Genomic DNA, 26021 nt, shown 5'->3' on the forward strand with positions numbered 1-26021 from the left:
CAAATGACACTTCCGTTGGCTAAAGAAAAAGCAGAGTTGGATCTTGAAAAATCCATGAGTATGGAATCAAAAAATTACCATCTTCATCCAGCATCTTCACAAATCATGAGAAAACTCGTATTTGCATTAATCATAGAAACAGTTAGTTTATGTATGGCTTATTATGAATATGATCAGATTGCCCTTATTCATCCCATGTTGGCTCCAACTTTATTAGGTTGTGTTTCTGGAGCACTTGCACAATCCACTAATCAATATCTTAAAAAGAAATACAGCTTGAATAAAATTGCCAAATTTATGGTATGGGGATCAATAAATGGATATTTCACAAGTGCTTGGATTAATATTTTGGTTACAAAGATAGATAATATGTTTTATAGAATTATCATTGATCAAACTGTGGGTGCTATAGCATTCCAATTAATCTTTAACATTTTGAATAGTTTATGGGATCAAGGTGAACTATTTTCTCCAGCTACTAGAGCTTCATTCTTTAAATCTTTAAAATACAGTTATTGTTTTTGGCCATTTTTTTCAATTCTCCTGTTTTCATTCATACCCCAATCCATGATGTTCCCATGTAACTGTTTAGCAAACCTATTCTGGAACCTTATATTAAGTAAACTAGCATGATTTTTATACATACACATATATATATTAATCCTTTCTTCTGTTTTTTGATTTTTGATTTTACTTCTATATTGTCAAATATACATATATAATATTTACTTCTTAAAAGACTTTAGTGGATCAACCTTCTTTCTACCTTTACCCTTTCTATTACGTTTATGTACCTTGTTTTTATGGAATGGAACAAATCCGATATTTTTAACATCCAGTCTAGCACTTTCTGGTAAAAGATATTGTGGAACATTCTTCAATTGGGTTTGAATTCTTGTTGGGTGTAATTCTTTATCGTGTCTTAAACTTGCTAAATCTTGTGGATTTTCTTCAAAGAATCTCTTTAATTTTTCAGAATTTATCAACTCATTCTTCAATTCTTTAACTCGAGCTTCTCTGATGGAAGTTTGAGTAACAGCTCTGAATGCATCATCAGCACGGTACCTGAAACCTTCAACTTGGTTCATATCAAATTGATATGGTTTGATTTCAAAACCATTCTTAGATTGTTGTTTGACAATACGACGTAATACTTTTTCATCCTTTTTAGCAGTGGACAAAGTTGCTGTTTTATGTTTACCAAATTCAGATAATGGTAATACAAATGAAAGTGCCATACCAGCTTTACCTGCTCTTGCGGTTCTACCGATTCTATGAATATATGCTTTAGAAGATGTTGGCAAATCAAAATTCAAGACACAAGCAACGTTTCTAAAATCAACTCCTCGAGAAACACCATATTCTTTATCTTGTTTGAACTTGGATTTTTTAGATTTTTTAGCGGCTGGTTCACCATCGGCTTGATCTTCGTCAATATCATCTTCATCTTTTTCTTCATTCAATTCATTGGTTTCATCTGTGGCTATAAGTAAATGGTAAACATTCTTGTTAAATTCTTCAACAATATGCAATCTTGAGTTAATTGGCAACTCACTGTTCAATATACAACATCTAATACCAAACTGTTCCAAGAATAACTTTAATCTATAACCTCTATCGATATTATTAACAAACACAATGGTCTTACCTTTGATCAAATTAAGTTTGAAAATAACATATGCTAATAAAAATTTGTCAAATTCTGTAGTTTTGGCATAATATTGAACTAATTTGTTTTGATTAGCAGCATCATCATTTAATTTCAAAATAGCTGGCTTAGTACAGTATCTCTTTTTTAAATCTTCCAAATCATCATTCACAGTAGCTGACATCAAGAAAGTTTGCAAATTTTTCTTAATTGGTAAGTAGTTTTCTAATTTCTTTAAATCATCCATGTACCCAAAAGATAAAACCAAATCAACTTCATCTATAGTCAAGTTTTTAACTGTACTTAAATCGACATTCTTTTCATTCTTTTCTAAGATTTGAATCAATTTGGCTGGTGTGGAGATAATTATATCTGGTTTATTAACTAACAACGAGTTTAACACTTGATCACTATAATTAGATGATAAGTTCAATACATTAATTTTATTATTACTGAAACTCAATAATTTCTCAATGAATTGGAAAACTTGATTAGATAATTCTCTTGTTGGAACCAAAACAATACTTTTAATACCTTCACTATCTCCATCTGTCAACAAGTTATTAACAATAGGAATAGAATAAGCTGCAGTCTTACCTGACCCTGTGGATGCTTTGGCAATAATGTCCCTTTTCTCTTCTAAAGCCAATGGAATTGCACTGCTTTGAATTAATGTAGGATTAGCAAAACCTAATTGATCAATAGCTTGTAATAAACGTGGATCCAAATTAAATGAATCCCATGTTGTATCTTCATCTAAATAAGCTGATGATGCTGCAGTGTTTGACATTTCTTTCGTATACCTTAGGTAGTATTTTCTAAGATGAGATCTAATGGTTGGAATTTTTTTTTTTTTTTTGCACATAATTTTTTTTTCTTTTGTATTCCTCCTCATCGCTCGTTCAATTTGTGAGGGCGCGCGTCCCAACTCCTAGGTCGCATTATAAGACGATAACTTTTTTTTTTTTCACAGCCAAAACAGTACTCAATAATTCATGTTATTTATTAATATCTACAAATGTAAATCTAAAGAACTTCTAATTTCAATTCAATATCATTGCCAACTTTGTCAATTTTAATCTTAGTAAAATCTTCAACAACATAACTAGCACCAGCACTTAACAACTTTTCCTTATCGAAAGTACTTGCAATTCCAATAACAGTAAACCCACCACTGACACCAGCTTTAATACCAGTTGGTGCATCTTCAAAAACAACCCCTTTAGCACCATCTCCTAAATTATAAATATTCTTCAACTTTTCAAATGCTGTATTGTAGCCTTCGGGATCAGGTTTACCGTGAGAAACGTCATGCGCTGTGATAAAGACTTGTGGCCATTTGATTTCTCCAAACAATGTTTTAAACCAACTATGTGCCAAATTCGTGGTTCCAGATGTAACTATCGCCCATGGGATATCTTTATTGTTGATCCCTTCTAAAGTTGGAATCACACCGCCAATTGGTTTTCCTAAATGACCATAGTTTTTCACTATATTTAATTCCCAAGTATTGATTGCTTCTTTATCATGTTTCAATTCTGGGAAATATTTAATCAACAATTCTTCAGTACGTGTACCGTGACTTGTATGTAAATAGGTAGCCAAATCAATATATGCATCTGGGAAAGCTTTGTTATGAGTGATAATTTCATTGCCCCATGATTTTTCAACTGCTGCTGTCGAGTTAACCAAAGTTCCATCTAGATCAAATAATAACACGTTGGTTTTAACTGATACACTTGAATTTGTCATTGTATATTAATAGTTGGGATTCACTAGATAAAAAGGAAAAAAAAAGTACCACTTTTCGATTAGTAATTCATGCCCGTATTTAAATCGACGAACCGGAAAATTATCCTCTCTCTCTCTCCCCCAAAGTTCGGTGGAATTATATGCGTGTTCCCAATTGGGAATTCCTTCCTCTTGGTGTGAAGGTATTTGTCTAAACTATTTGTAAAACATAGCGAGAAATATAGCGGGTTTCTTACCACCAAACAGTAATAGGATTTCCTACTATTTATGTAAGAATATTTCAAAACTCGTCTTTTTCGAGAAATCTACATACAATAGAGACTTCTATTACATAGCCGGGAAGTTAAAAATAATTCGATAACCACAAGTTTACTCAATCCTGAGTCATCCAATGATTCACCCGCAGAAACCAATTTGGTTATATCTATATAATTAAATACGATCGAAACTCCGAGACCGTTGTGAATGAAAGTTGTATATTATTTTTCCTGGGGATTTATTAGCCCCACATATCAAATCAGCCAATTAAAATTGATTATTTCTCAGAGTGGTTGATAAAAAGAAAAATTCCTTCTATCCGCACCGACCCATAGCAAGACGTGGTACAGTACCTCGCGCGCGTGGACACCCAAGGGGAACCACACCACTTCACCTTTTTTTTTATCTCCACGACTCGGTTCAAGAGGTCGATGGAAAAAAAAATGTTGGAAATTTTCACCAACACTGTAGAACAAGAAAAAAAAAAAAAAAAGAGAAAAATCTTTTTCCTTTACTTTCCTACCATCAAACCTTAGTTTCTCCCCATACTAATTATTATTTCATAATGTCCGTCGAAGACTTAAAACAAGTTGTTACTAAATTGCAAGACAGAATCCAACAATTGGAAAAGAAAGCTGGTATTATTCCAGAAGTTTCTGAATCCGTTCGTATGGTTTTAATTGGTCCTCCAGGTGCTGGTAAAGGTACTCAAGCTCCAAACTTGAAAGAAAAATTCTGTGCTTGTCATTTGGCCACTGGTGATATGTTGAGAGCTCAAGTTGCTGCTAAGACTGCATTGGGTGTTGAAGCTAAGAAAATCATGGATCAAGGTGGTTTAGTTAGTGATGAAATCATGGTTAACATGATTAAATCTGAATTGGAAAACAACAAAGAATGTAAAAATGGTTTCATTTTGGATGGTTTCCCAAGAACTATTCCACAAGCTGAAAAATTGGACTCTATGTTGCAAGAAAGAAAGACTCCTTTACAAAAAGCTGTTGAATTGAAAGTTGATGATGATTTATTGGTTGCTAGAATCACTGGTAGATTGGTCCACCCAGCTTCCGGTAGATCTTACCACAAATTATTCAACCCACCAAAGAAAGATATGACTGATGATGTCACTGGTGAACCATTGGTTCAAAGATCTGATGATAACGAAGATGCCTTGAAGAAAAGATTGGTTACTTACCACAAACAAACTGAACCAATTGTTGAATACTACCAAAAGACTGGTATCTGGTCTGGGGTTGATGCTGCTCAAAAACCAACTAAAGTCTGGTCCGATATCTTGAAATGTTTGGGTCAAAACTAAATTGAAAGAAAATAAAAAATAATGAAATAAATAAGTAAAGACTTAGAACCTATTTATTCTTTAAGAAATTAGAAAGTTCACTCTGTTTTTATTGTTGTTTTTCTTTTTCTTTTATATTTATGAATAATATATATTTGTATATACTGCATTGTATTTTAAATCCTTTCACGCTTGACGTGAACGTTTAAATCCTCATCAGCTGATCTCTTCTTATTCGATTCGTTGAAACATGCAACATGAACGATTTTTCTACTATTTTTACTTTCACCAGGTTGTCTAATACATCTTTCCCATACCCATTCCCCAATTTCGTCATTATAAGTTGCCTTTACTTGTTCTCGACAAATTAAACATTTGTTATTCATATTTGTTTCAGATGAAGGCACAACAACATACGAAGATGTGATAACATTCGCAGACTTATCATCATCCCCAATATCTGGCAACTTGACATCGGTTGAGTATTCTAACAACTCGTTCTCATTGAAATTAACCCATTCGTAATCATCAATGTACCAGTTTCTTGATTGCACATTGCTACCTTTAGCGGACAATTTCTTATTGATTCTGAAATGCCAGTCCAAATGTAATCTCTTTTTAGTTGAGCCTTCTTGGTCAGTTGTAAATCTTTTACCACAAATAGAACATTTGGATGGTTTGGCATCGTATAACAAATCACGCAACTTTGAATTTGGTTTGTTGTTCTTGATGAAATCTTGTAGATTATTTGCGGCAGATTTACTGACTTTGATCATTTCTGTGAATTTTAATTTTTCATAATCAGAACGTTGTATTGAACTGCTTGCTAACAACAACTCTTCTAATGTTCCATTAGGATTAAATTCGTTATTGGATGGAGAGTATTTGGTTTGAGGGAAAACCAAGGAATAGACAGGTTTTGAACCCGGTATTGGTTCTTGTTCCTTCTTCACCAACCCAGAAAGAATCAAATCATCAAATATTTGGAAAACAGGATTAGCCTTTGGTGTTGGTGGGAGTGAAGCAGGAGCAGGGGTTGTAGATGGGGTCCCTGTTGGAGTTCCACTTTTCGAGGACGATGATGCCAATTCTTGCTCTTTTATAGATTGTAATTGATTCTGTATAGCTTGTAATTCATTAACCTTCATAACTTGTGTGGATAAAATCAATTTTAATTGATTCAATGCTTTGAGTCTTTCAGCTAATTTCTGATTTGGATTCATTCTAATTTTGTTTTCAAATACTGGGATTAGTTGGCTTATGTCGTTAATAAGTGATTGTTGGGATAACCCTCCAGTTGCTGGTTTAGGGTATCCGGCTTTTTTCAAAAATACATCAATTTTATCCAATTGAGATTTTGGGAATAAAGGTTCATTGGTGCCCCTAGTTTTGGTAACTTTCCAAGTTTCAAACAAACTTACTAAACGATTACGAATTGCTTCATTGACTAATTGAAAAACATGGGAAAATAAACTAAAAATCTGATCACTAACAAGTATGTTATATGGGTTCCCTGTTGTTTTACAAATAGAATCCAATAAATATAAGGCATAGAGTTTCTGCTCCGGGATGGTTTTATAGATTCTTTCAGTGACTAAATCAATTATGCCATCTGCAACATTCGGATTTTCTTTAGCTATCACTGTCAAGTTATCAATGATTGGACGTGAATTAAAAGTTAATTCATTTAAACTTTGTTTATATGAATCTAGAATTTCCGACATTTTATCTTAACTATTTGGTTGTGATATATTAATAGGATGACGGAGAAGGTTGTCAAAAAGTCAGGTTTCAACTCAACCTCCAAGATGGAAGACTTTTTTTTTTTTGCTTCGTGCCTTCATGCTCAAGTTGTTCTGCGACTGCAAAGTCGTGTGGTTTGTAACAATAAAATTACAGTAGCTATGGACACTTAATTGAATGATTCAACACTGTCTAGTTTTATAATTATTTGCAGTTTCATTGAGTTCATAGTGCTAAATATGTATTTCTTAAAGTGTATGAGCTAGTTGGGTGGTATATATCTAGTTGCCTTGCTTTATAGACTAATATCTTTAATCCACATTAGTATAGTTGAATAACTTTCTCAAATACAAGAAGTTACTTCAACAAGTCATCTCGTATCTTTTTACATAATTTCAACCACGTGAACGACAACAATTTGGTATCATAATCGTCTATCAATCCTAGAAAGCCACTTTCCTTATTAAGTATTTTTTTCTTAGTGGATTCAATTAAGCGCGGTGTCAAGTGCAAATTTTTTTTCTGCTTCTACCATTCTCAATTTTTTTTTTGTTTTTTCTGACTCTTTCCTTTAAAATTCTGTCTTCCCGTTGAAACGAAAATTTTTCTCTCCCACGATATAATTTTTTTTTTCTCTTTTTCCCACTTGGAACAGACCAGAACCAATCATATTAAAAAGCTAACACAATGTCACCATCTGCTCATTCTTCATCTGATAAGAAACAATCAGGTTTGGCCAGAGTCTTGGGTTCTGCCACTGCTGGTATTGCAGAAATTGGTGTTTTCCACCCAGTTGATACCATTTCCAAAAGATTGATGTCCAACCATACCAAGGTTACTTCTTTACATCAATTAAATGAAGTTATTTTTAGAGATCAAGCTTCTAAACCATTTGGCAGACGTATCTTCACTTTGTTCCCTGGTTTAGGTTATGCTGCCTGTTACAAAATCTTGCAAAGAGTTTACAAATATGGTGGTCAACCATTTGCTAATGAATTTTTAACCAAAAACTTTAAAGATTCTTATGATTCAGCTTTTGGTGCTAAAAACGGTAAAGCTTTGTTGAGTGCCACTGCTGGTTCTTTGATTGGTATTGGTGAAGTTGTCTTGTTACCATTGGATGTTTTGAAAATCAAACGTCAAACTAATCCAGAATCTTTCCGTGGTAGAGGTTTCTTGAAAATTATTAAAGATGAAGGTTTCGGATTATACAGAGGTTGGGGATGGACCATGGCTAGAAATGCTCCAGGTTCATTTGCCTTGTTTGGTGGTAACTCTTTTGCCAAAGAATACATTTTCGGATTGAAGGATTACTCTCAAGCTACTTGGTCTCAAAACTTCATCACTTCTATCTTTGGTGCTAGTGCTTCATTAATTGTCTCTGCCCCATTAGATGTTATCAAGACCAGAATCCAAAACAGAAACTTTGAAAACCCAGAATCTGGTGTCACTATCTTGAAAAACATGTTGAAGAATGAAGGTATCACTGCTTTCTTCAAAGGTTTGACTCCAAAATTGTTGACCACTGGTCCTAAATTGGTCTTCTCCTTTGCTTTGGCTCAATCTTTGATCCCAGCTTTTGATAAATTGTTAACCAAATAAATGAATGAATGAGAATAAAGTCATCTTGTAAATAGATAGAAGAAATAGATTGTTTAGTTCTCTGTATAGAATATTTATTACTGTTGTTATTGTTATTATTATGTCTGAAAAAAAAATATATATTAATGAATACTAGTTGCAAATTGATAAAGTCACGAGGGTTAATTAGAAACACTTCTTATTCTTTAACTTGTAATTATTATTAAGGCGAAAAGTTTGAAATTTAGCCAGATCTCGTGATTTTACGCCAATTTAATACCCAGAAAAAGGAGACATAATCCACAGTTACTTTGTTAACCACCTAGTTTCATAGGAATCGGAATAACAGTCGGAATATTCTTTACCCTTAATGGAATAATAAACAGAAATTAAATTATTTTTGTGAATAAATGAAAAAAAAAAAAAATGAACTGATATTTGATGGATTATCTTGTCTGATTTTTGTTGATGTTGCAAAATAATTTTCATACTTCGCGTTTGGTGTAACTACCGAGGGAAAATTTATCATTATACCACGAAGCTCCCCGCGCGACATGACATGACAGGGCACGGTGAGCGCGGTGAAGGCAAGGCGTAAGCCAGGGAAACCAAAAAAAAAAAGAAAGTCATCGCTGCACCACGGATTAAACTTTTTTTGCATTCCTTAGACGAAAATGCAACGTGGAGAGAGAGCGCAAGGTTAAAAAAAAGAAAACACAGTATACTGAAAATCATGATTACAAATATCGGAATGTATTATAATATAAACCCATTCTTTATGGAAACATTTTGTATAAATTGATTAAAAAATTCACTTCTTCTATGGAGAAAAGTTTTTCCTGAATTCTTATCTATTAGCTATTTATCTATTCAACATATAAATACCAGGCTATTGGTCTTTGCTACGTGTAATTTTTTTTTTGCCATCATTATCTACTCATTCCTATTTTTTTTATTATTCACACATATACCTTACACACAATGAAGTTTGTTACTTGGTTCATCTATTTTATAAAGATAAATTTTCTTCAAATGGTACTCAATGGTTCAAGAAATCCATCTATCTCACTACAATACCTACAAAGTCCTATATTTGATCAAACCCCGGCTGAGCGCACATGTGATTGTTCTGCGGAAAATGACTTTGTTTCTTCAAGTAAAGATAGAAGTTGGATGACTAATACTACTGATTTTCCAATACTATCCAAAGAGTGCAGAGATGAAGTAGCAGACAGGGTGGAAGAAGGACAAATATTTGGTTTTAGCTAGACGCTAAATGACTTTGCTGTCTGCAAAATTTTAATTTATATATTTCATTTCTTGGTTATTTATTGGCGATGATACTTTTTACATTTGTATTGATGATATGTTTTGTATTATTTCATAATTAATTTTTTCTTCTTACTATAATACTTATTCATTTTAATTTTATATAGAGCGATAATACATATACTATAATTTAATGTCATTGATTCCAAAATTATCATAAATACCTAACTTCTTCAAGTTAGGTAACTCTTCAGTCCATCTCTTTCTTGTCATTATTCTATCCAAGTCATCAACGGTTTTCTTATCTTCCAATAAACATAATCTAAATACAGATTCTAATTTAGCTTGTTCACGTGCTATCTTCTCAACCATTCTTTCTCTCAAACCACCATTTAGGTTAGAAATATTCATAGCATTTCGCAACAAATTTTTAGCATTATTAAATAAAATCTCGTTGTTATCCACAGAAGGTGGGTAGTCTTTCATTGTACTTCTTTGTAATTCTATATCGGCTCTAGCAATTATAATCTCACTTAATTGAGCAATCAAACTTCCTAAATCTTCCAGTTGTAAATTATTCTTCTTTTGTTCTTGCATTTTATTATTAACCAATTCTTGTGCTTTCTTCAACAAACTGTTTTGGAATGTCAAAATCTTCCAAAAATTTTCCTTGTTGACTTCAGAACTATCACCGTTTATAGTTTCCAAGTTTATATCATTTCTATCCAATAAACTTTGTAAATTATCAGATGCAACCATGAATTTCTCAGGTACATCCGCAGATATTTCTTCATCATTTCTCCACAACTCCACCACTTCCATTATATCTGTTTCTGTTAATGCAACAATGGTTAATTTAATCAACTTCAATTCGTTGATATCATGCATGCTGATGTTACTAACCATATCTGTCACATGTGTCATTTCACTAAATTTTTCAATCAACAATTGGGAAATTTGATCATTCAACTCAAGCAAAGGTGCAACTAATGTATTAATGGAAGGAATAATACTATTTGAAGTAGCATTCTCATACATATATTGAACCAACTTGTATGAAGACAATAAGGTTTCAAACAAATCAGTAGGTTGAATCACTTCTTCACTCACTAACTCTTCCTGCGTTGTCTCATTGTTGTTGTTGTTGTTGTTGTTGATATTATTACTAGAATTATTAGTATTGATACTTCCAGATTCACTATCAATACTTGCCAAATCTTGCACAAACTTTTGTAGATCTTCGGTTTGTTGGACCAATAACTTCTGAAACACTTCCAGTATCATCTTGTAAACTTCGACCAATCTTCCAAAATCGACATTTTCGTTTTCCAGTTGCAACTCTAACCACTCAAGGTATACAATTGCATAATTATACAATAAATCATTCAGAATTCCTCCCAGTTGTCTACAAACATTCAAAGCTTCTTCATAAACACTAATAATCTGATCAATGGTTTGAACCACTGATAATGGACCATTTTCGGTAAATACATCATGATTATGTGGTACTTTCTTCACAATTTGATAAACATGCAATAATAATCTAGCAGAATTGTAATATGCGTCACTTAAAGTACTATCTAATTGAGCAGCTTTGACATAATTGACAAATGCCTTGTCAAAGAATCGTAAACTTTTGGCAAGATCTGAACCTAACCATCTATCCCCGGATTCTTCATCTACTGAACCTTGTTCTAAGAATTCAATAGAAGTTGTTGGTGCCGCAACCTTTTTGGATTCAGCTTTCTTTGGTAACTTTGGTAGTCTCATAATTATCCTATGGCTTGTTGTTAAATATTCGATTAGAAACCTAGCATTGCCAATTTTTTCTTTTTTTTTTTTTTTTTTTTTTTCAGAGAATTGCTTCCGACGGATATCTAAATTTGGCAACACTGAGCGGCTTTTGGTTGGTTATACACTACTGCAAATTAACGCGAAATATCGCGTCTCTAATTACACACTTAAGAATTTTTTTTTTCTTCTTTTTGTTTAGCTACATTGTTTGTTAGAGCTAATGTTTCAACAAGCATTTAGCATCAAGTTTCATCAACACTTTTAACAACAAAAATATTCTATGAGTATATCTAGTCCAACCGAAGCTTTAAAGGCTTCAAAGGTAATTGTTTCTCACGAACCACTATCTGCAATCCCACCTGTTGAGAAAATTCGAGACCTGTATAATTCATCAAAATTAAAAGAAATATATCGATACGATATCCCTGTTGTGATATTAGATGTAAAGCATTGGTATGACTCTGCAAGTGGATTAATAGTATTCACTGATTTTAGTAGTATAAATACAAGATCTTCATTTGCAGGTGGTAAGGTTCCATATTCTGTTGCAGTTGCTACATATGGTATAGACCGCCATCAACTACCACTGTCTATATTATTCAATTCCTCGATTTCCACAGCTCAATATGAAAATTTGATTTTGGAAATGGAAAAAAGTGAACCATTGAGTAAAGATGGGTTTGTAATTGCCAGATTGAGTTTTGATTTAAAAATAAGTTGCCGGAAGTACTTGGAAGGATATTTCAGTGGCATAGAACTTGTGGATAGTCAGAATATTTCTCAAGTTTTTGAAAAGTTGGAATTCCAGTTTCTGAACATGTTGTACAGAATGAAACAATTTGTTCCCCATAATACTTATAATGAATTAAGAGAGACCTACAAATTTGGTTCGTATGAAATTAAAACTAGAGATAAAGAAAAGAACAACATTGAAATGGAAAGTCAGTTAAGAGATCACAAGAGACTCTGTTTGAAAAATAGCCTGGACACAAGTAGTGGAGCATCAAAATTGTTATTTAATAGGATGGCACCAGATAGTCAAATGGCAAACTTTGATTCCCAGTCGACACAGAAGCCAGCACATGAGTTACTTTCTTCAGATTTCTACTTTGAATCAATGCCTACAATGACTGCTTCCCGACACGAAGGTATGTTGACTCCGAATCTGGATTCCGAAGACAAGTCTCAAAATGTCACTGCCCAAGATAAATCCCCATTGTCAATTAAAAATATTCAAATGCCTCCACCAAAGACTCCTCTTCGCCCCGTAGTTCGTTCACTGGGTGCTGCTCTTTTATTTAGACCAATGGCTACCGATTCTCAATCACCAATTAAACAACCACAAACTGGAGGTCAATTATTGGTTCCACAAACCCAAAGTCAAGATCAACACAGAATCGAACAGAATGAATCCATTAGTATCGATGAAACATCGATCGTGTCGCCAGATGAGTTTACAGTTGATCCTAATTGGAATGAAGCTACTCAGTCGTTTTTGCAAAGAGCAAACAGAAACCTTGATATAACTATTAAGGAATTACATGAATTGAAATCCTTTGATAGTAATGTTACCTATAATTTGACCTCAGTTAAGCTTAATGGTATTCTTTACATTGACAGCTGGAAGGTTACGCCGTATCAACAAAATACTAAACTTGCGCCAATTAAATTAATGATTAAAGATGCTAACAATCCGGGGTCCATTATTGATCTAGAGGTAGGTAATGATGATGAACTTGCTTCGTTTTATGGATTTCTTGATTCTGAGATTGATCCATCACAATACAAAAAGATAAAGTACATGATAAAACAGTTGTTGCTGCTAAAAGACAAGACTATTACAATAAAAGTGTCCAGAAAAATACGTCGCTCACCTACTAATATTTCATATGCCTATTGGACATGCAACTCTTGTGTACAAAGTCTCTTAAATCAATAAATATTACCCCTGTTTCATTTTAAAAAAAAGATTGATTTAAATATGTATATTACAAATACCTCCTCTTTCATAATAGTAAAAAAAACGTGCCTGAAATATAGTTTTATATTAAATTACATGAACAACAAAGAATAATTTACATTTAGATGTAACCGATTCTGTTGGCAATATCCAAAGCATCGTAGTCAGAAGTTAATCTGATGTAAGCCTTCTTGGTACCGTTTGGTCTGATCAAAGTGTTAACGTATTCAGCATCAACATCGTACAATTCTTTGACAGCAGATTTGATTTGGTGTTTGTTGGCTTTAATATCAACTTGGAAAACCAAGGTGTTACCATCTTCAACTTTCTTCATAGCAGTTTCAGAAGCAATTGGAGCAACAATAACTTTGTAAGCATCCAATCTGTTGTAGTGTGGAACGGATTTTCTTTGGTATTTTGGTTGTCTAGTTAATTTTAAAGTTTTTGGTAATCTGAAAGTAGTAGAAGTTCTAACTTTAAGAGCTTTCTTTCCGTTAACACCTTTTAAAGCGGCTTTCTTAGCAGCAGAAGCTTTAGTAGTTGCTATACAAATAAAAAATGTTAGTAAAAAAAAATATTCAACATTATATAATTTGGGAATTATTTAAGGAACAGATCTTCAATACAGTCTTTTCTTTGGTAGAATTTACTGGGATTTTTGAATGATAATCTCTTGTTACTGATTTTCAATTTTGGTTTTACTGCCTTAAATGACTTGATATGTTCATCTTGATGAGAGTCTCTTTTTGTTAATGCTTCTAATTTAAAAACCTCATGATGATTCTATAACTCTCTTACTTGTATTATTCATTTAATATCCACATTATATATTGTGCCCATCTCATAAAATCTTCTTTAAGTCATTTCTTGAGTACTTTCCAAATACATCTTAATCTCGAAATCCGACATTCTATAACATTCAAACTGTTTCATTTCTATTCCTTCAATACTTTCCCTCATTAAACGTAGTTGGTATCCTAAACATACGAGCCATTGTTGATATTCTATGATGTACACTATTATAAAAAGGACTATTAAAAAAATTTCACCTATAATGAAAATTAGTTTTTCTCTTTCTTCCTCTCTCTCACTCTGACCCGTTCACACGCAGTACGTCGCACACTCTCACTATGGGCACAAGAGCAGAGAGAGAGAAAAAAGAAAAAACGCAGGAAAAATAAAAATAAAAATTTTCAAGCACAATGAACAATTCGCACGACTAACATAATCTTTCAACACGTGCAATTAGTGTTCCTTAGGGTTACAACCCTGATGTTGGATTCGCGTTACAACAAAAAAAAGTTGATCAAGACAAACTTATTATGTGATAAATCTTAGATTTCTATGTAAACTAAGCAGAATATATATATATGTATATACAAGAAGTAAGGTGCATTTAAAAGTGATATGTTGTCGAATATATGTAATAATTTAATCAAGCTTGTTTACAAACGACGTAATTTCTTTGGTCTGTTACCACCAAATCTCAAGACAGTAGCATCACTGATTCTAACAATGTTATTCTTGATCTTTGAACCTTCTTTACCCAATAAAGCAGCTTGGAAAGCTTCTCTACCTTTACCGAAATTCTTCAAGACTAATTCGATTTTATCATGTGGTCCAATAAGGTTTCTTTCTTCAATAGTTTTAAACATTTTACTTGAAACTTGGAAAGCAGCTTCATATTCTTGTCTTTGAGATTTTCTGAATCCCAAATTACCAGCAGTAATACTGTACTTAACTTTATGTGGTAATTGCAAATAGTACAAGACTTGATCATTATATGGCATATCTTTGTTCTTTTCCAAGAAATCCAAATCTTCAACAACAGCAACCAATGTACATCTAGTATTATGTCTGTTGAAAGTGGCGTATAATTTCCAGTAAACTATCTTTTCATTAGCTTGATTTTTATTATTTTTATTCTTCTTTTCGGTAATTATTTCTGAAGTTTGAGTTGAAGGTGTTTGAATATTTGAAATAATTGGAGATGTGGTGAATGGTCTAGTTATGGTTGGTGTCACTGGAATGAATTGTTTGGTCATCAATGAAGTGGCCAAAGTTGGTCTTCTAAAAGCCAATCTAGTTATACTCGAAAACATGACTGGTGTATGTGTAGTAGATCTATATCAAGTATTCAACCAATGAAACTAGATTTGATGGTTTCTGATATTCGCATGTTGAAAATTTTCGAGCATACTGTACTCAGGGAGAGAAACAAAAAAATTGTGTGTGTGTGTGTGTGGTCGTGTACTTTGGATAATATATGTTAATTGTACTAAAGTAAAGATGAATATACTTATTGACGAGATGAACTCCAAACAATTGAGAGGCACTCAATCGGCTATTTTGGAGATATAAAAGGTGTTTAATTCCTGTCAGTTGTGACTATTTTTATTTTTCTTTCTTTTTTTGTAGATTTTTACCATCAAATTTTATATCTTGTAGTTTTACAAGAAGTAATAGTTTGGCTTGACAGCTATTGCCAACTAAAGACAAGATAGAGACACACCACAAGGTTTTTAATTTAATTAATAAGTGGCAATTACCAACGAGGAGCCACCCCTTTTCAATGACCGCTAAAGAGAATGAGATCACCCTATATGTGGAAATAATTGAGGCATTTATTAGTTTATTAATTGCAAACCACTAATGATTCCATTCAATAACAATTATAGTGATCTTGTAAATAACATTTTTTTAACAATCATAACTACTACATTATATTTAGAAACAACCCTTTGTTAGGATAATCTTATCTGAGGGAAGGAGATTTAACTTCTATTTTATTTTCCGCGCTCTCTATTTTGCAACATTGAATCTTATTTGAACTTGTTGCACTTTGAAGGAGAGAAATTATTACTTTTTTCTTTGATTTCAATCACTGTAACATTATCTCTCAACAACATTGAGAATCATCGCTATGTAACCAGAATTATCTTAGTTATGTTATTACCGATGGATTTCAAGTTGTAACAATTTTTAAATCAACTCATTTATTTTAATTCAGTTTGAAATACCAAGTTTGTCAACATTTAAAATTTGAACTTTCTACAACCCTTTCTAACATATCCTACAAATATTTACCCACGACACATATTGATACTATAAACTACAGTTCCTCGTTGCCTAATCAATATTTTTCAAAAGATATAGGAATATGTGTTTGGGCGAATGTGCTTTTAATTCATGTTGAATCAATTATTAGTAACCCAGTTACCGAATGGGCATGATTATTCACATACTAAGATAATATTAATTCACATGAATATTCAAAGTTCATTAGCCTCACTGTAACTACAAAAAATAATTAGATTCTCTAGACCCTTTAGTAATCCATTGTAATTATCGGGAGCTAACCGAAAGCTACCTTAAAAAGAATATAATCGATCTCATCATAAAAAAACCATCAATGATCATTTTCCCATTTCGGGAGAAAGATCACCTTGAAAGTATATGCATATGGCAACGACGAACCCAATAACAATTAAAATAAACTTATTCCATTGGTCGATAGTTACAATTCTAATTACGGCAGGCGAAAAAGGGCATTGATTTATTTTTGTTGATGATTGCAGATCTCGTAGATCTTTGTAGATCAAATTCTCATTGTAAACACCATCATATATATACTCTTTTCATTCGTTGCATTTCCAGAAAGGTAAAAAAAGAAAAAGCAAAAAAAAGAAGAAATAAAAAAAAGCCTTAGACAATGTTTCAATTGGATATTGCCTCAAGTGTAAAACCCTACGTATTGGAATCAAGGGATGTAATCTTTTTGATTGGTATAAATAGTTTATAGAATCTTGTTTCAAGATGAATGGTTTAAATAGGGTCCAGTAATGATCTCTTTGTTGATTTTTCCATTGTTATTTGCTTGTTTGGTAATTTGTAAATCACCTACCAATAGTTATGCACCTGGTAGAGTTGAATGTCCAAATTTTAAATTAACCAGATCAGCTATATCTGGGTTGAACCCTGATGAGAAATCATATATTGATCAAAGATATAAACTTGCAAAGCAATCATTGTCTGGATTTCTTCATCAAGCTGGTATGATTGATTTTGATGTTGATTCATTCTTAGCTACTTCAAACCCAACTATTGGTATTGCTTTCAGTGGTGGTGGGTACCGGGCAATGCTAGCTGGTGCTGGAGAATTGAGTGCATTAGATTCAAGATCGAAATCACCATCTATACTCTCTGGGATTCTTCAAAGTGCAAATTACATTGCTGGGTTATCTGGTGGAGCATGGTTGACTGGTACAATAGCTAGTAATGATCTAATTACTGTTGATCAAATTTTAGCACAAAATAGTCTTTGGAGATTACTGAATTCATTGTTTGCATACCATGGATTCTTATTTGTATTAAGTAATACACTTATGTGGACAAGTATAGATCTACTGGTGAAGTTGAAAATGCTTTCTGGATCAACCGTTAGTATTACTGATGTTTATTCTCGTGCTTTGAGTTACCAATTTTTAAGTAATTACCCTAGTAAAGGTGCTGCATTTTGTTGGTCAGATATCACTTCATTGCCTAGTTTTCAAAATTCAGAACTACCATTCCCAATATTATCTGCTGTTGGACGAGAACCAGGAACAAGCATTATTAATTTCAATTCAACTGTATTTGAATTTACACCATATGAAATTGGGTCTTGGGACCCAAGTTTACAAAATTTCATGAATATCAAATATCTTGGAAGTAAAATGAACAATGGGTTTGCCAACGGTAAATGTATCAACGGATTTGATAATGCCGGTTTTCTTATGGGTACTTCATCTTCATTATTTAATGCTGTTTTATTAGAATTAAATAAACTTAACTTCCCTAGTTTTACAAAGAGTTTGATTAATTCAATTGTCATTAATCCATTTGAACGGTTAAACGTCGATGTTGCTCATTATAATCCAAACCCATTCTATATGAGTCAAAATCCAAATGGGAAAATTGCCAATTCAAGAACATTATACTTAGCTGATGGTGGAGAAGATGGTCAGAATATTCCTTTATTACCATTGGTTCATAGAAATGTTAGTGTGATATTTGCATATGATAATTCCGCAGATGAAAATGGTTGGCCAGATGGTACTTCATTGGTGAAAACATATGAAAGACAATTTTCTCATCAAGGGCGAGATGTTGCATTCCCATATGTTCCTGATCAATACACTTTCAGAAACTTGAATCTAACCAGTAAACCGACATTTTTTGGATGTGATGCTAAGAACTTGACTTCACTTACAGATAATATCTACGATGTTCCTTTGGTTATATACAATGCTAACCGTCCATTCAGTTACTGGTCAAATACATCTACATACAAGTTGAAATATAGTGATCAAGAAAAAGAAAGCATGATAGCAAATGGGTATAATGTTGCTTCTCGTATGAATGGACAACTTGACGATGAGTTTGCTGCATGCATTGGCTGTGCTATTATCAGAAGAGAACAAGAACGCCAAGGTATAGAACAATCTAAACAATGCCAACGCTGCTTTGAGAAATATTGCTGGGATGGTACTGTGTATAAAGATGCACCATTAGGAGATAATTTTAGTAACGAAGGTTTAACAAAAAGTGCACAATACTATAATGCAAACAACGTAAAAGGTATAAACAACGGAGGTGTTGATATTGTATAAAAAAGTGAAAGTTGTAATTGTGTTATAATCTATACGTATAATTGTTCGAGGCGTGCATTTTGTAATTCGCTGAGGTCGTTTATTTATAATTATTTATACAAGCAATTACCTGGAACAAGCTTATCTGGGATTTGTAAATGTGTACAAAAAATTAAAATGTTAATCCCTTCCAGTAAGACCACAAAGTATTCATATTCTTTTTCTTGTTATTATTGCACCGTTTGTATTGTTCCATCAACTATTTTAAGAAGTCTATTGTACAAAATGGGAGAATATTAACTCACATGCACTACGTCTCTGCAAATCTAAACTCATCAAAATTCATGATTCGCGGTCAATAATTTTAGACCGTCAAGCAAAATGAACAAATGTTTTCAGCGCTTATTCAATTTCATTAACTAGGGTTCTCAATTTATTGTGTTACGTGTTACGTGTTTTGTGTATTGGTATATATTCAATGACATTAGATAAAAAACTACATTACTGATGCTGTGAGTAACATTCCATTCCAAAACTACTCGTACGATGGGAACAATACAGAGGATATCATTGATGTTCAGTCTGAGTGGTCAACAAGTTTTCATTAGATCTCAAAATGAATTGTATAAATAGCTAGTCAAAACGAAGAAATAATAATTTATTTTTTAAACTAATCTATAAGACCACACCCCATCAACAATGAGATCTTTTGTTGTATTACTGGTATTGTTAATCCAAATTGTTCTTGGTGGATCTCCAACAGGAGGTTACGCCCCAGGAAAAGTTACATGTCCTAATGATAAGGTTACTCGTTCCGCATTAGAAGGTATTGGTGCTGATGAAAAATCATACATTGATGAAAGATACAAGATTGCTAAATCTGAAATGACTACTTTCCTTAAGAACGCAAATATGTCTGATTTTGATGTTGACTCATTTATGGAACAATATAATCCTACTATTGGTATTGCATTTAGTGGTGGTGGTTATAGAGCCATGTTATCAGGTGCCGGTGCTATGAAAGCATTAGATTCACGTTCTGACAAACCATCTGTTCTTGGTGGTATCTTACAAAGCGCTAATTATATGGTTGGTTTATCTGGTGGTGCTTGGCTTGTTGGTAGTGTTGCCAGTAATGACTTTATAAGCATTGACAAAATTTTGGGTCAAGACAAATTATGGAATTTAAAGAATTCTTTATTTGCATATAATGGGTTTTTTGGTGTTATTAGTAATGCCGTGATGTGGACTAAAATAAACATTCAAGTGAAATTGAAGTTTCTCTTTGGATCCACTATTAGTCTTACTGACATATATGGTCGTGCTTTAAGTTAACAATTATTAGCTAACACCAAGGATCAAGGTGCTGGTTTTACTTGGTCTGATATAACTACTCAATCAAAATTCAAAAGTCACGAAATGCCATACCCAATTTTGGTTTCACTTGGTAGAGAACCGAATGAATACATTATGAACTTTAATTCCACCGTTTTTGAATTAGGTCCATACGAAATGGGATCTTGGGACCCAAGTTTAAGAAGTTTCATGCAAACTAAATATTTGGGTAGTAGTGTTGATGATGGTACTGCTTCTGGAAAATGTATCAATGGTTTTGATAATGCTGGGTTTTTGATGGGTACATCTTCGTCTGTTTTCAATGGTATTACCATGTATTTTAAAGATCTTGGATTCCTCCCATCATTCCTCAAAGGTATTGTCAATGGCTTGATTTTTGATCCAATTCAAAGATCCAATATCGATATTGCTCAATACAATCCAAATCCATTCTATAAGAAAAATAATCCAGATGGTAAGATTGCAAAATCTAAAGAGCTTTATTTAACTGACGGTGGTCAAGACGGACAAGATGTTCCATTTCTTCCATTGGTTCACAGAAATGTTAGTGTGATTTTTGCTTATGATCAGGGTGATGAAAGTTCTACCAATTGGCCAGATGGAACTGCTATGGTCATGACATACCAAAGGCAATTTTCCAATCAAGGTAAAGATATTGCTTTCCCATATGTTCCAGATCAAAATACTTTTAGAAACTTGAACTTGACTAGTAGACCAACTTTCTTTGGTTGTGATGCTAAGAACTTGACTTCCCTTACCGAAAACATTTATGACGTTCCATTGGTTATTTACAATGCTAATCGTCCATTTAGCTACTGGTCCAACACATCTATGGTTAAGTTGAAGTATTCTAATGATGAAAGAAATGGTATGATCCAAAACGGTTATGATCTTGCTTCCAGAAAGAATGGTGAATTAGACAGTGAATTTGCTGCTTGTGTTGGTTGTGCCATTATTAGAAGAGAGCAAGAACGCCAAGGCATTGAGCAAACAGAACAATGTAAACAATGTTTTGCCAAATACTGCTGGGATGGATCTATCTATGAAGGTGAATCATTAGGTGATAATTTCAGTGATGAAGGTTTGACCATTTCTGCTGAATTCTACAACAGTTCCAACGTAAAAGGCTTTAATGACGGAGGTGATTCATTTCTTTAAACTTGCATACCACTGTATAGTTTTTGTTTGTGTCATCATATAGAGAATTATTGTAAATGCATGTGTTGTAATTCGCTAAGTTCAGAAAAATGTATTCCTTTTGTAAATTCAGTTTGTAGTCACTTTCTAATCATCAACTTCTAGTAAATTAAGTCTTTTTTTTTTAGAAAGAAGAACGCAAAAGTAAATCATCAACAGAATTTCATTTCGGTATTTTTCTTGAAATATTAAACTTTTCGCGCGTTTTATGCAATAGAAGCCGGAAAGGGATTTTCCATGGTGCAAAAACGGAACAACTCCCCGAGTGGGATTGGCTTGATTTTTTCCGTTTTTGTTTGCAATTTTTAAATTTGGACGGATCAAGGATTTGCAAAAAGACATAAGCTAGATATAGTATACTACAAATATGCCAAGGGTTTTTTCTATTTAAGGCTTTTCTTTATTCTTCCGAAAGACTGTGTTTATAATACATTACTTTACTACTCGCTTTGTGTGTATGTTTGGTGTACAGAACATGAAATTAAACGCAATTACAAACGGGCACTTAATAAACATTCCAATCGAAAACACATCGTGTGATAGTATATACGATTTCAATTATTACAGGAAATGGCGAACTAACTTTCCTCTATGTATATTCCCAAAGAGGTCTATAAATAGCGCCTAAAATCACCAAAGTTGGGAATCATTTTTCATTATCATTCTTCATTAAAACCATTACAATCTTCAACAATGAGATCAATATTTGTTTTGCTGTTTTTGCTAATTAATGCTGTTCTTGGTGGATCTCCAACAGGAGGTTACGCCCCAGGAAGAGTCACATGTCCTAGTGATAAGGTTACTCGTTCCGCATTAGAAGGTATTGGTGCTGATGAAAAATCATATATTGATGAAAGGTACAAGATTGCTAAATCTGAAATGACTACTTTCCTTAAGAACGCAAATATGTCTGATTTTGATGTTGACTCATTTATGGAACAATATAATCCTACTATTGGTATTGCATTTAGTGGTGGTGGTTACAGAGCTATGTTATCAGGTGCTGGTAATATGAAGGCATTGGACTCCAGAGCCAAAGAACCTTCTGTTCTTGGTGGTATCTTACAAAGTGCAAGTTATATGGTTGGTTTATCCGGTGGTGCTTGGCTTACTGGTAGTGTTGCAAGTAACGATTTCATCAGTGTTGATGATGCTTTAGATCAAGGAAAATTATGGAACTTGAAAAATTCTTTGCTTACTTACAATGGAATTTTGGGTGTTATCAGTAATGCAATCATGTGGACTAAAATTGATATTCAAGTTAAATTGAAGTTTCTTTTTGGTTCAACTATCAGTATCACTGATTTGTATGGTCGTGCTTTAAGTTACCAATTATTAGCCAACACCAAGGATCAAGGTGATGCTTTTACTTTGTCTGATGTCACCTCCCAATCAAAGTTCAAGAGCTATGAAATGCCATATCCTATCTTGGTTGCTCTTGGAAGAGAGCCAAATGAATATATCATGAACTTCAACTCAACTGTTTTTGAATTGGCACCATACGAAATGGGATCTTGGGACCCAAGTTTAAGAAGTTTCATGCAAACTAAATATTTGGGTAGTAGTGTTGATGATGGTACTGCTTCTGGAAAATGTATCAATGGTTTTGATAATGCTGGTTTCTTGATGGGCACATCTTCTTCAATTTTCAATGGTATTATGATTGCTGTTAAGAATGGAGATTTCCCACGATTCATTAAAAGTATCATTAACACTTTTATTGTTGACCCAATTCAAAAGGCAAATGTTGATATTGCACACTATAACCCGAATCCATTCTATAAGAAGAGTAATCCAGACGGTAAAATTGCTAAATCTAAAGAGCTTTACTTGACTGATGGTTCTTTTGATGGTCAAAATGTTCCATTCCTTCCATTGGTTCACAGAAATGTTAGTGTTATATTTTCCTATGATCAAGGTGATGAAACTTCTACCAATTGGCCAGATGGTTCTGCAATTATTAAAACTTATGAAAGACAATTCTCCAATCAAGGTAAAGATATTGCTTTCCCATATGTTCCAGATCAAAATACTTTTAGAAACTTGAACTTGACTAGTAGACCAACTTTCTTTGGTTGTGATGCTAAGAACTTGACTTCCCTTACCGAAAACATTTATGACGTTCCATTGGTTATTTACAATGCTAACCGTCCATTTAGCTACTGGTCAAATACTTCCATTATCAAGTTGAAGTATTCTAATGATGAAAGAAACGGTATGATTCAAAATGGTTATGATCTTGCTTCAAGGAAGAATGGTGAATTAGACAGTGAATTTGCTGCTTGTGTTGGTTGTGCCATTATTAGAAGAGAACAAGAAAGAAATGGTGTTGAACAATCTGAACAATGTAAACAATGTTTTGCCAAATACTGTTGGGATGGTACCGTTTACGAAGGTGAATCATTAGGTGATAATTTCAGTGACGAAGGTTTGACTTCTTCTACTGAATTCTACAACAGTTCCAATGTTAAAGGTATCAATGACGGTGCTGCAGATATCGTCTAGTTACATAAATTATAGAATTAACAATATATAAATCTGATTTTGTGTATTAGTAGTAAATACATATTGAATGTGTATATGTGCAAGACAAAATAAAGTCTCCAGAGATGGACATGCATACGGCTACTAATACGTGTGTGAACCGATTCCTACAATCGTGTGATTACAATAATCTATTCATCTTTTTTGATATTAACATAAATAAAACTCCCGATATCTATTAAAATTCTATAAGTAGATAAAATTTAACAAAACTATAAATAATATGTGTTTTTTTTTCTTTTCTAATTTTTTTTTGTATTAAATATTTTACCATAAAATAGTAATAATAAAAAGCAAACTAATCAATAATTCTAATATACAAATTTTATTAATAAGGAAAGGATCAACCTTCCTATTTATTTCTTCTATTATTCTTTAATTTTCAATTTAATCACGTTCCAACAATTGTGGCAAGTCATCAACAAGACCACCTTCATAGATGATTCTGTAAGTAGCTTCAAACAATGGGAATTCGTCTTGGATGTTGTGGTATTGTAATAATTCATGAACTTCCTTAGCAGTTAAAATACCTTGAGAACTTTGACCGTTCAACAAGATTCTTTCAGCTTCAAAAGCATCGACTCTGTGTTCAATCATGTATCTACCAACTTTAACATTTCTACCACCGGAACAAGTGGTGATTAAATCAGCAACACCAGCGGATTCTTCAGTAAATGTACGTGGGTTTGGTGGAGCCAAAGCTCTGATCTTGAATTTTTGCCAGTAAGAAGCAAATCTGATAGTTTCTTTAATACCAATTCTCATGATGGCAGCTTTAGCATTGTCACCCCAACCGGCACCTTCGACGAAACCGACGGAACAAGCAACAACGTTCTTCAAAGCACCGGCAATAGAAGCACCGACAACATCTTCAATAACTCTAACGTGGAAATATGGTCTGTGGAAAGCTTCTTTCAAAATAACTTCATCGATATCTTCACCTTTACCTCTAAAATCGTTTGGAATAGTGTAAGCAATAGAAGTTTCAGACCAGTTACCTCTGGCAACTTCATTGGCAATGTTAGCACCAGACAAGACACCACAGTAGATACCCAAAGTATCGGTAATGGTGGTAGATAATAAGTTACAACCTTCTGGGGAAACATCTAAACCTTTCAAACAGGAAATAGCTCTGGCAGTTGGCTTGACTTTACCAACAATGTTTTTCAAGATTCTGGTTAAGAATTGATGTGGGATGTTAAAGACAATCAAATCGGCATCTTTAACAGTGTCGACGATATCTGGATTAGCAACCAAGTTTTCTGGTAATTTGACTTCTGGTAAATATTTAACATTTTCATGTTCAGTGTTGATGATTTCAGTTAATTTCTTACCATCGATTTCTTCTTCGAAAACCCACATTGGGACTTCTTTTTGGAAGAATTGTGGTTTTTCAGCAGCATTTTCAGCAACCAATTTGGCAACTGCAGTACCCCAATTACCTGAACCAACAATGGCAACTTTGAATGGGTTAGAAACTGGATATGAGGAAGTAGTCATGATTGTATGTGTATATGTGTATGTGTATGTGTTTAATTGATAAAAATATGAATAGATAAAATAAACTTAAATATAAATTGATAATAAAATTTTAGAATTCAACAATCAGGGGGGAATCTTTGTTATATTTATACAATTGAGTTTAATTGATAATGCTCCCTTTTTTTTCTTTTTTTGTCTTTTTCTTTTTGTCTACCCAAATGGTCGATTAGCGTTGATGGTGGTGTACTGTGCAAGCGGGATCGATGACACTACGTAATAATTAGTACGAACTACAAAATAAAAAAAAAAGAAAAAGAAATTTACTAATATTATTTTTTTAAGGAGAGTTTCTTTTTTTTTTTCATTGTGGTACTGCATACAATCCCAGATCTAGGCCAAAGTCCGTTGTGTTTGTGGCACAAAATGTAACTTGGTAGTACAATTTATCCGAGTAAAAATAAAAGTAAGTGACAGATAGACAGAGAGAGACAAAGTTCTATCCGACGGAGGGCA

General features: G+C 33.2%; 14 protein-coding genes across 14 annotated transcripts; 8 read left to right on the forward strand and 6 right to left on the reverse strand. All coding sequences in view use genetic code 12, as the record gives it.

Annotated features, from left to right (window-relative positions):
• Nucleotides 1-3: 3 nt before the first annotated feature.
• CTRG_02885 (uncharacterized protein) lies at nt 4-633 on the forward strand (the record flags this gene model as incomplete). Its single annotated transcript, XM_002548542.1, has 1 exon — nt 4-633. One exon carries the CDS (start codon nt 4-6, stop codon nt 631-633), a length of 630 nt encoding a protein of 209 aa, XP_002548588.1.
• A 92-nt stretch (nt 634-725) lies between these two features.
• Nucleotides 726-2543, reverse strand: CTRG_02886 (ATP-dependent DNA/RNA helicase; the record flags this gene model as incomplete). Its single annotated transcript, XM_002548543.1, has 1 exon — nt 726-2543. One exon carries the CDS (start codon nt 2541-2543, stop codon nt 726-728), a length of 1818 nt encoding a protein of 605 aa, XP_002548589.1.
• A 131-nt stretch (nt 2544-2674) lies between these two features.
• DOG1 (2-deoxyglucose-6-phosphatase) lies at nt 2675-3400 on the reverse strand (the record flags this gene model as incomplete). The annotated part of the gene is made up of 1 exon (XM_002548544.1): nt 2675-3400. One exon carries the CDS (start codon nt 3398-3400, stop codon nt 2675-2677), a length of 726 nt encoding a protein of 241 aa, XP_002548590.1.
• An 823-nt stretch (nt 3401-4223) lies between these two features.
• ADK1 (adenylate kinase) lies at nt 4224-4973 on the forward strand (the record flags this gene model as incomplete). The annotated part of the gene is made up of 1 exon (XM_002548545.1): nt 4224-4973. The coding sequence occupies one exon, from the start codon at nt 4224-4226 to the stop codon at nt 4971-4973; it is 750 nt and encodes a 249-aa protein (XP_002548591.1).
• A 155-nt stretch (nt 4974-5128) lies between these two features.
• On the reverse strand, nt 5129-6676 carry CTRG_02889 (uncharacterized protein; the record flags this gene model as incomplete). Its single annotated transcript, XM_002548546.1, has 1 exon — nt 5129-6676. One exon carries the CDS (start codon nt 6674-6676, stop codon nt 5129-5131), a length of 1548 nt encoding a protein of 515 aa, XP_002548592.1.
• A 706-nt stretch (nt 6677-7382) lies between these two features.
• Nucleotides 7383-8297, forward strand: YHM1 (Yhm1p; the record flags this gene model as incomplete). The annotated part of the gene is made up of 1 exon (XM_002548547.1): nt 7383-8297. One exon carries the CDS (start codon nt 7383-7385, stop codon nt 8295-8297), a length of 915 nt encoding a protein of 304 aa, XP_002548593.1.
• A 1431-nt stretch (nt 8298-9728) lies between these two features.
• Nucleotides 9729-11315, reverse strand: CTRG_02891 (uncharacterized protein; the record flags this gene model as incomplete). The annotated part of the gene is made up of 1 exon (XM_002548548.1): nt 9729-11315. The coding sequence occupies one exon, from the start codon at nt 11313-11315 to the stop codon at nt 9729-9731; it is 1587 nt and encodes a 528-aa protein (XP_002548594.1).
• Nucleotides 11316-11619: 304 nt separating this feature from the next.
• CTRG_02892 (uncharacterized protein) lies at nt 11620-13278 on the forward strand (the record flags this gene model as incomplete). Its single annotated transcript, XM_002548549.1, has 1 exon — nt 11620-13278. One exon carries the CDS (start codon nt 11620-11622, stop codon nt 13276-13278), a length of 1659 nt encoding a protein of 552 aa, XP_002548595.1.
• A 1466-nt stretch (nt 13279-14744) lies between these two features.
• On the reverse strand, nt 14745-15401 carry CTRG_02893 (mitochondrial 37S ribosomal protein YmS18; the record flags this gene model as incomplete). The annotated part of the gene is made up of 1 exon (XM_002548550.1): nt 14745-15401. The coding sequence occupies one exon, from the start codon at nt 15399-15401 to the stop codon at nt 14745-14747; it is 657 nt and encodes a 218-aa protein (XP_002548596.1).
• Nucleotides 15402-17141: 1740 nt separating this feature from the next.
• CTRG_02894 (lysophospholipase 2 precursor) lies at nt 17142-18950 on the forward strand (the record flags this gene model as incomplete). The annotated part of the gene is made up of 1 exon (XM_002548551.1): nt 17142-18950. The coding sequence occupies one exon, from the start codon at nt 17142-17144 to the stop codon at nt 18948-18950; it is 1809 nt and encodes a 602-aa protein (XP_002548597.1).
• Nucleotides 18951-19628: 678 nt separating this feature from the next.
• On the forward strand, nt 19629-20264 carry CTRG_02895 (lysophospholipase 2 precursor; the record flags this gene model as incomplete). The annotated part of the gene is made up of 1 exon (XM_002548552.1): nt 19629-20264. One exon carries the CDS (start codon nt 19629-19631, stop codon nt 20262-20264), a length of 636 nt encoding a protein of 211 aa, XP_002548598.1.
• An 84-nt stretch (nt 20265-20348) lies between these two features.
• On the forward strand, nt 20349-21443 carry CTRG_02896 (lysophospholipase 2 precursor; the record flags this gene model as incomplete). The annotated part of the gene is made up of 1 exon (XM_002548553.1): nt 20349-21443. One exon carries the CDS (start codon nt 20349-20351, stop codon nt 21441-21443), a length of 1095 nt encoding a protein of 364 aa, XP_002548599.1.
• A 732-nt stretch (nt 21444-22175) lies between these two features.
• On the forward strand, nt 22176-23987 carry CTRG_02897 (lysophospholipase 2 precursor; the record flags this gene model as incomplete). Its single annotated transcript, XM_002548554.1, has 1 exon — nt 22176-23987. The coding sequence occupies one exon, from the start codon at nt 22176-22178 to the stop codon at nt 23985-23987; it is 1812 nt and encodes a 603-aa protein (XP_002548600.1).
• Nucleotides 23988-24413: 426 nt separating this feature from the next.
• GPD2 (Gpd2p) lies at nt 24414-25526 on the reverse strand (the record flags this gene model as incomplete). The annotated part of the gene is made up of 1 exon (XM_002548555.1): nt 24414-25526. The coding sequence occupies one exon, from the start codon at nt 25524-25526 to the stop codon at nt 24414-24416; it is 1113 nt and encodes a 370-aa protein (XP_002548601.1).
• Nucleotides 25527-26021: the final 495 nt, after the last annotated feature.

Source organism: Candida tropicalis, assembly GCF_000006335.3.
Source record: "Candida tropicalis MYA-3404 genomic scaffold supercont3.3, whole genome shotgun sequence".
Classification (NCBI taxonomy): domain Eukaryota; kingdom Fungi; phylum Ascomycota; class Pichiomycetes; order Serinales; family Debaryomycetaceae; genus Candida; species Candida tropicalis.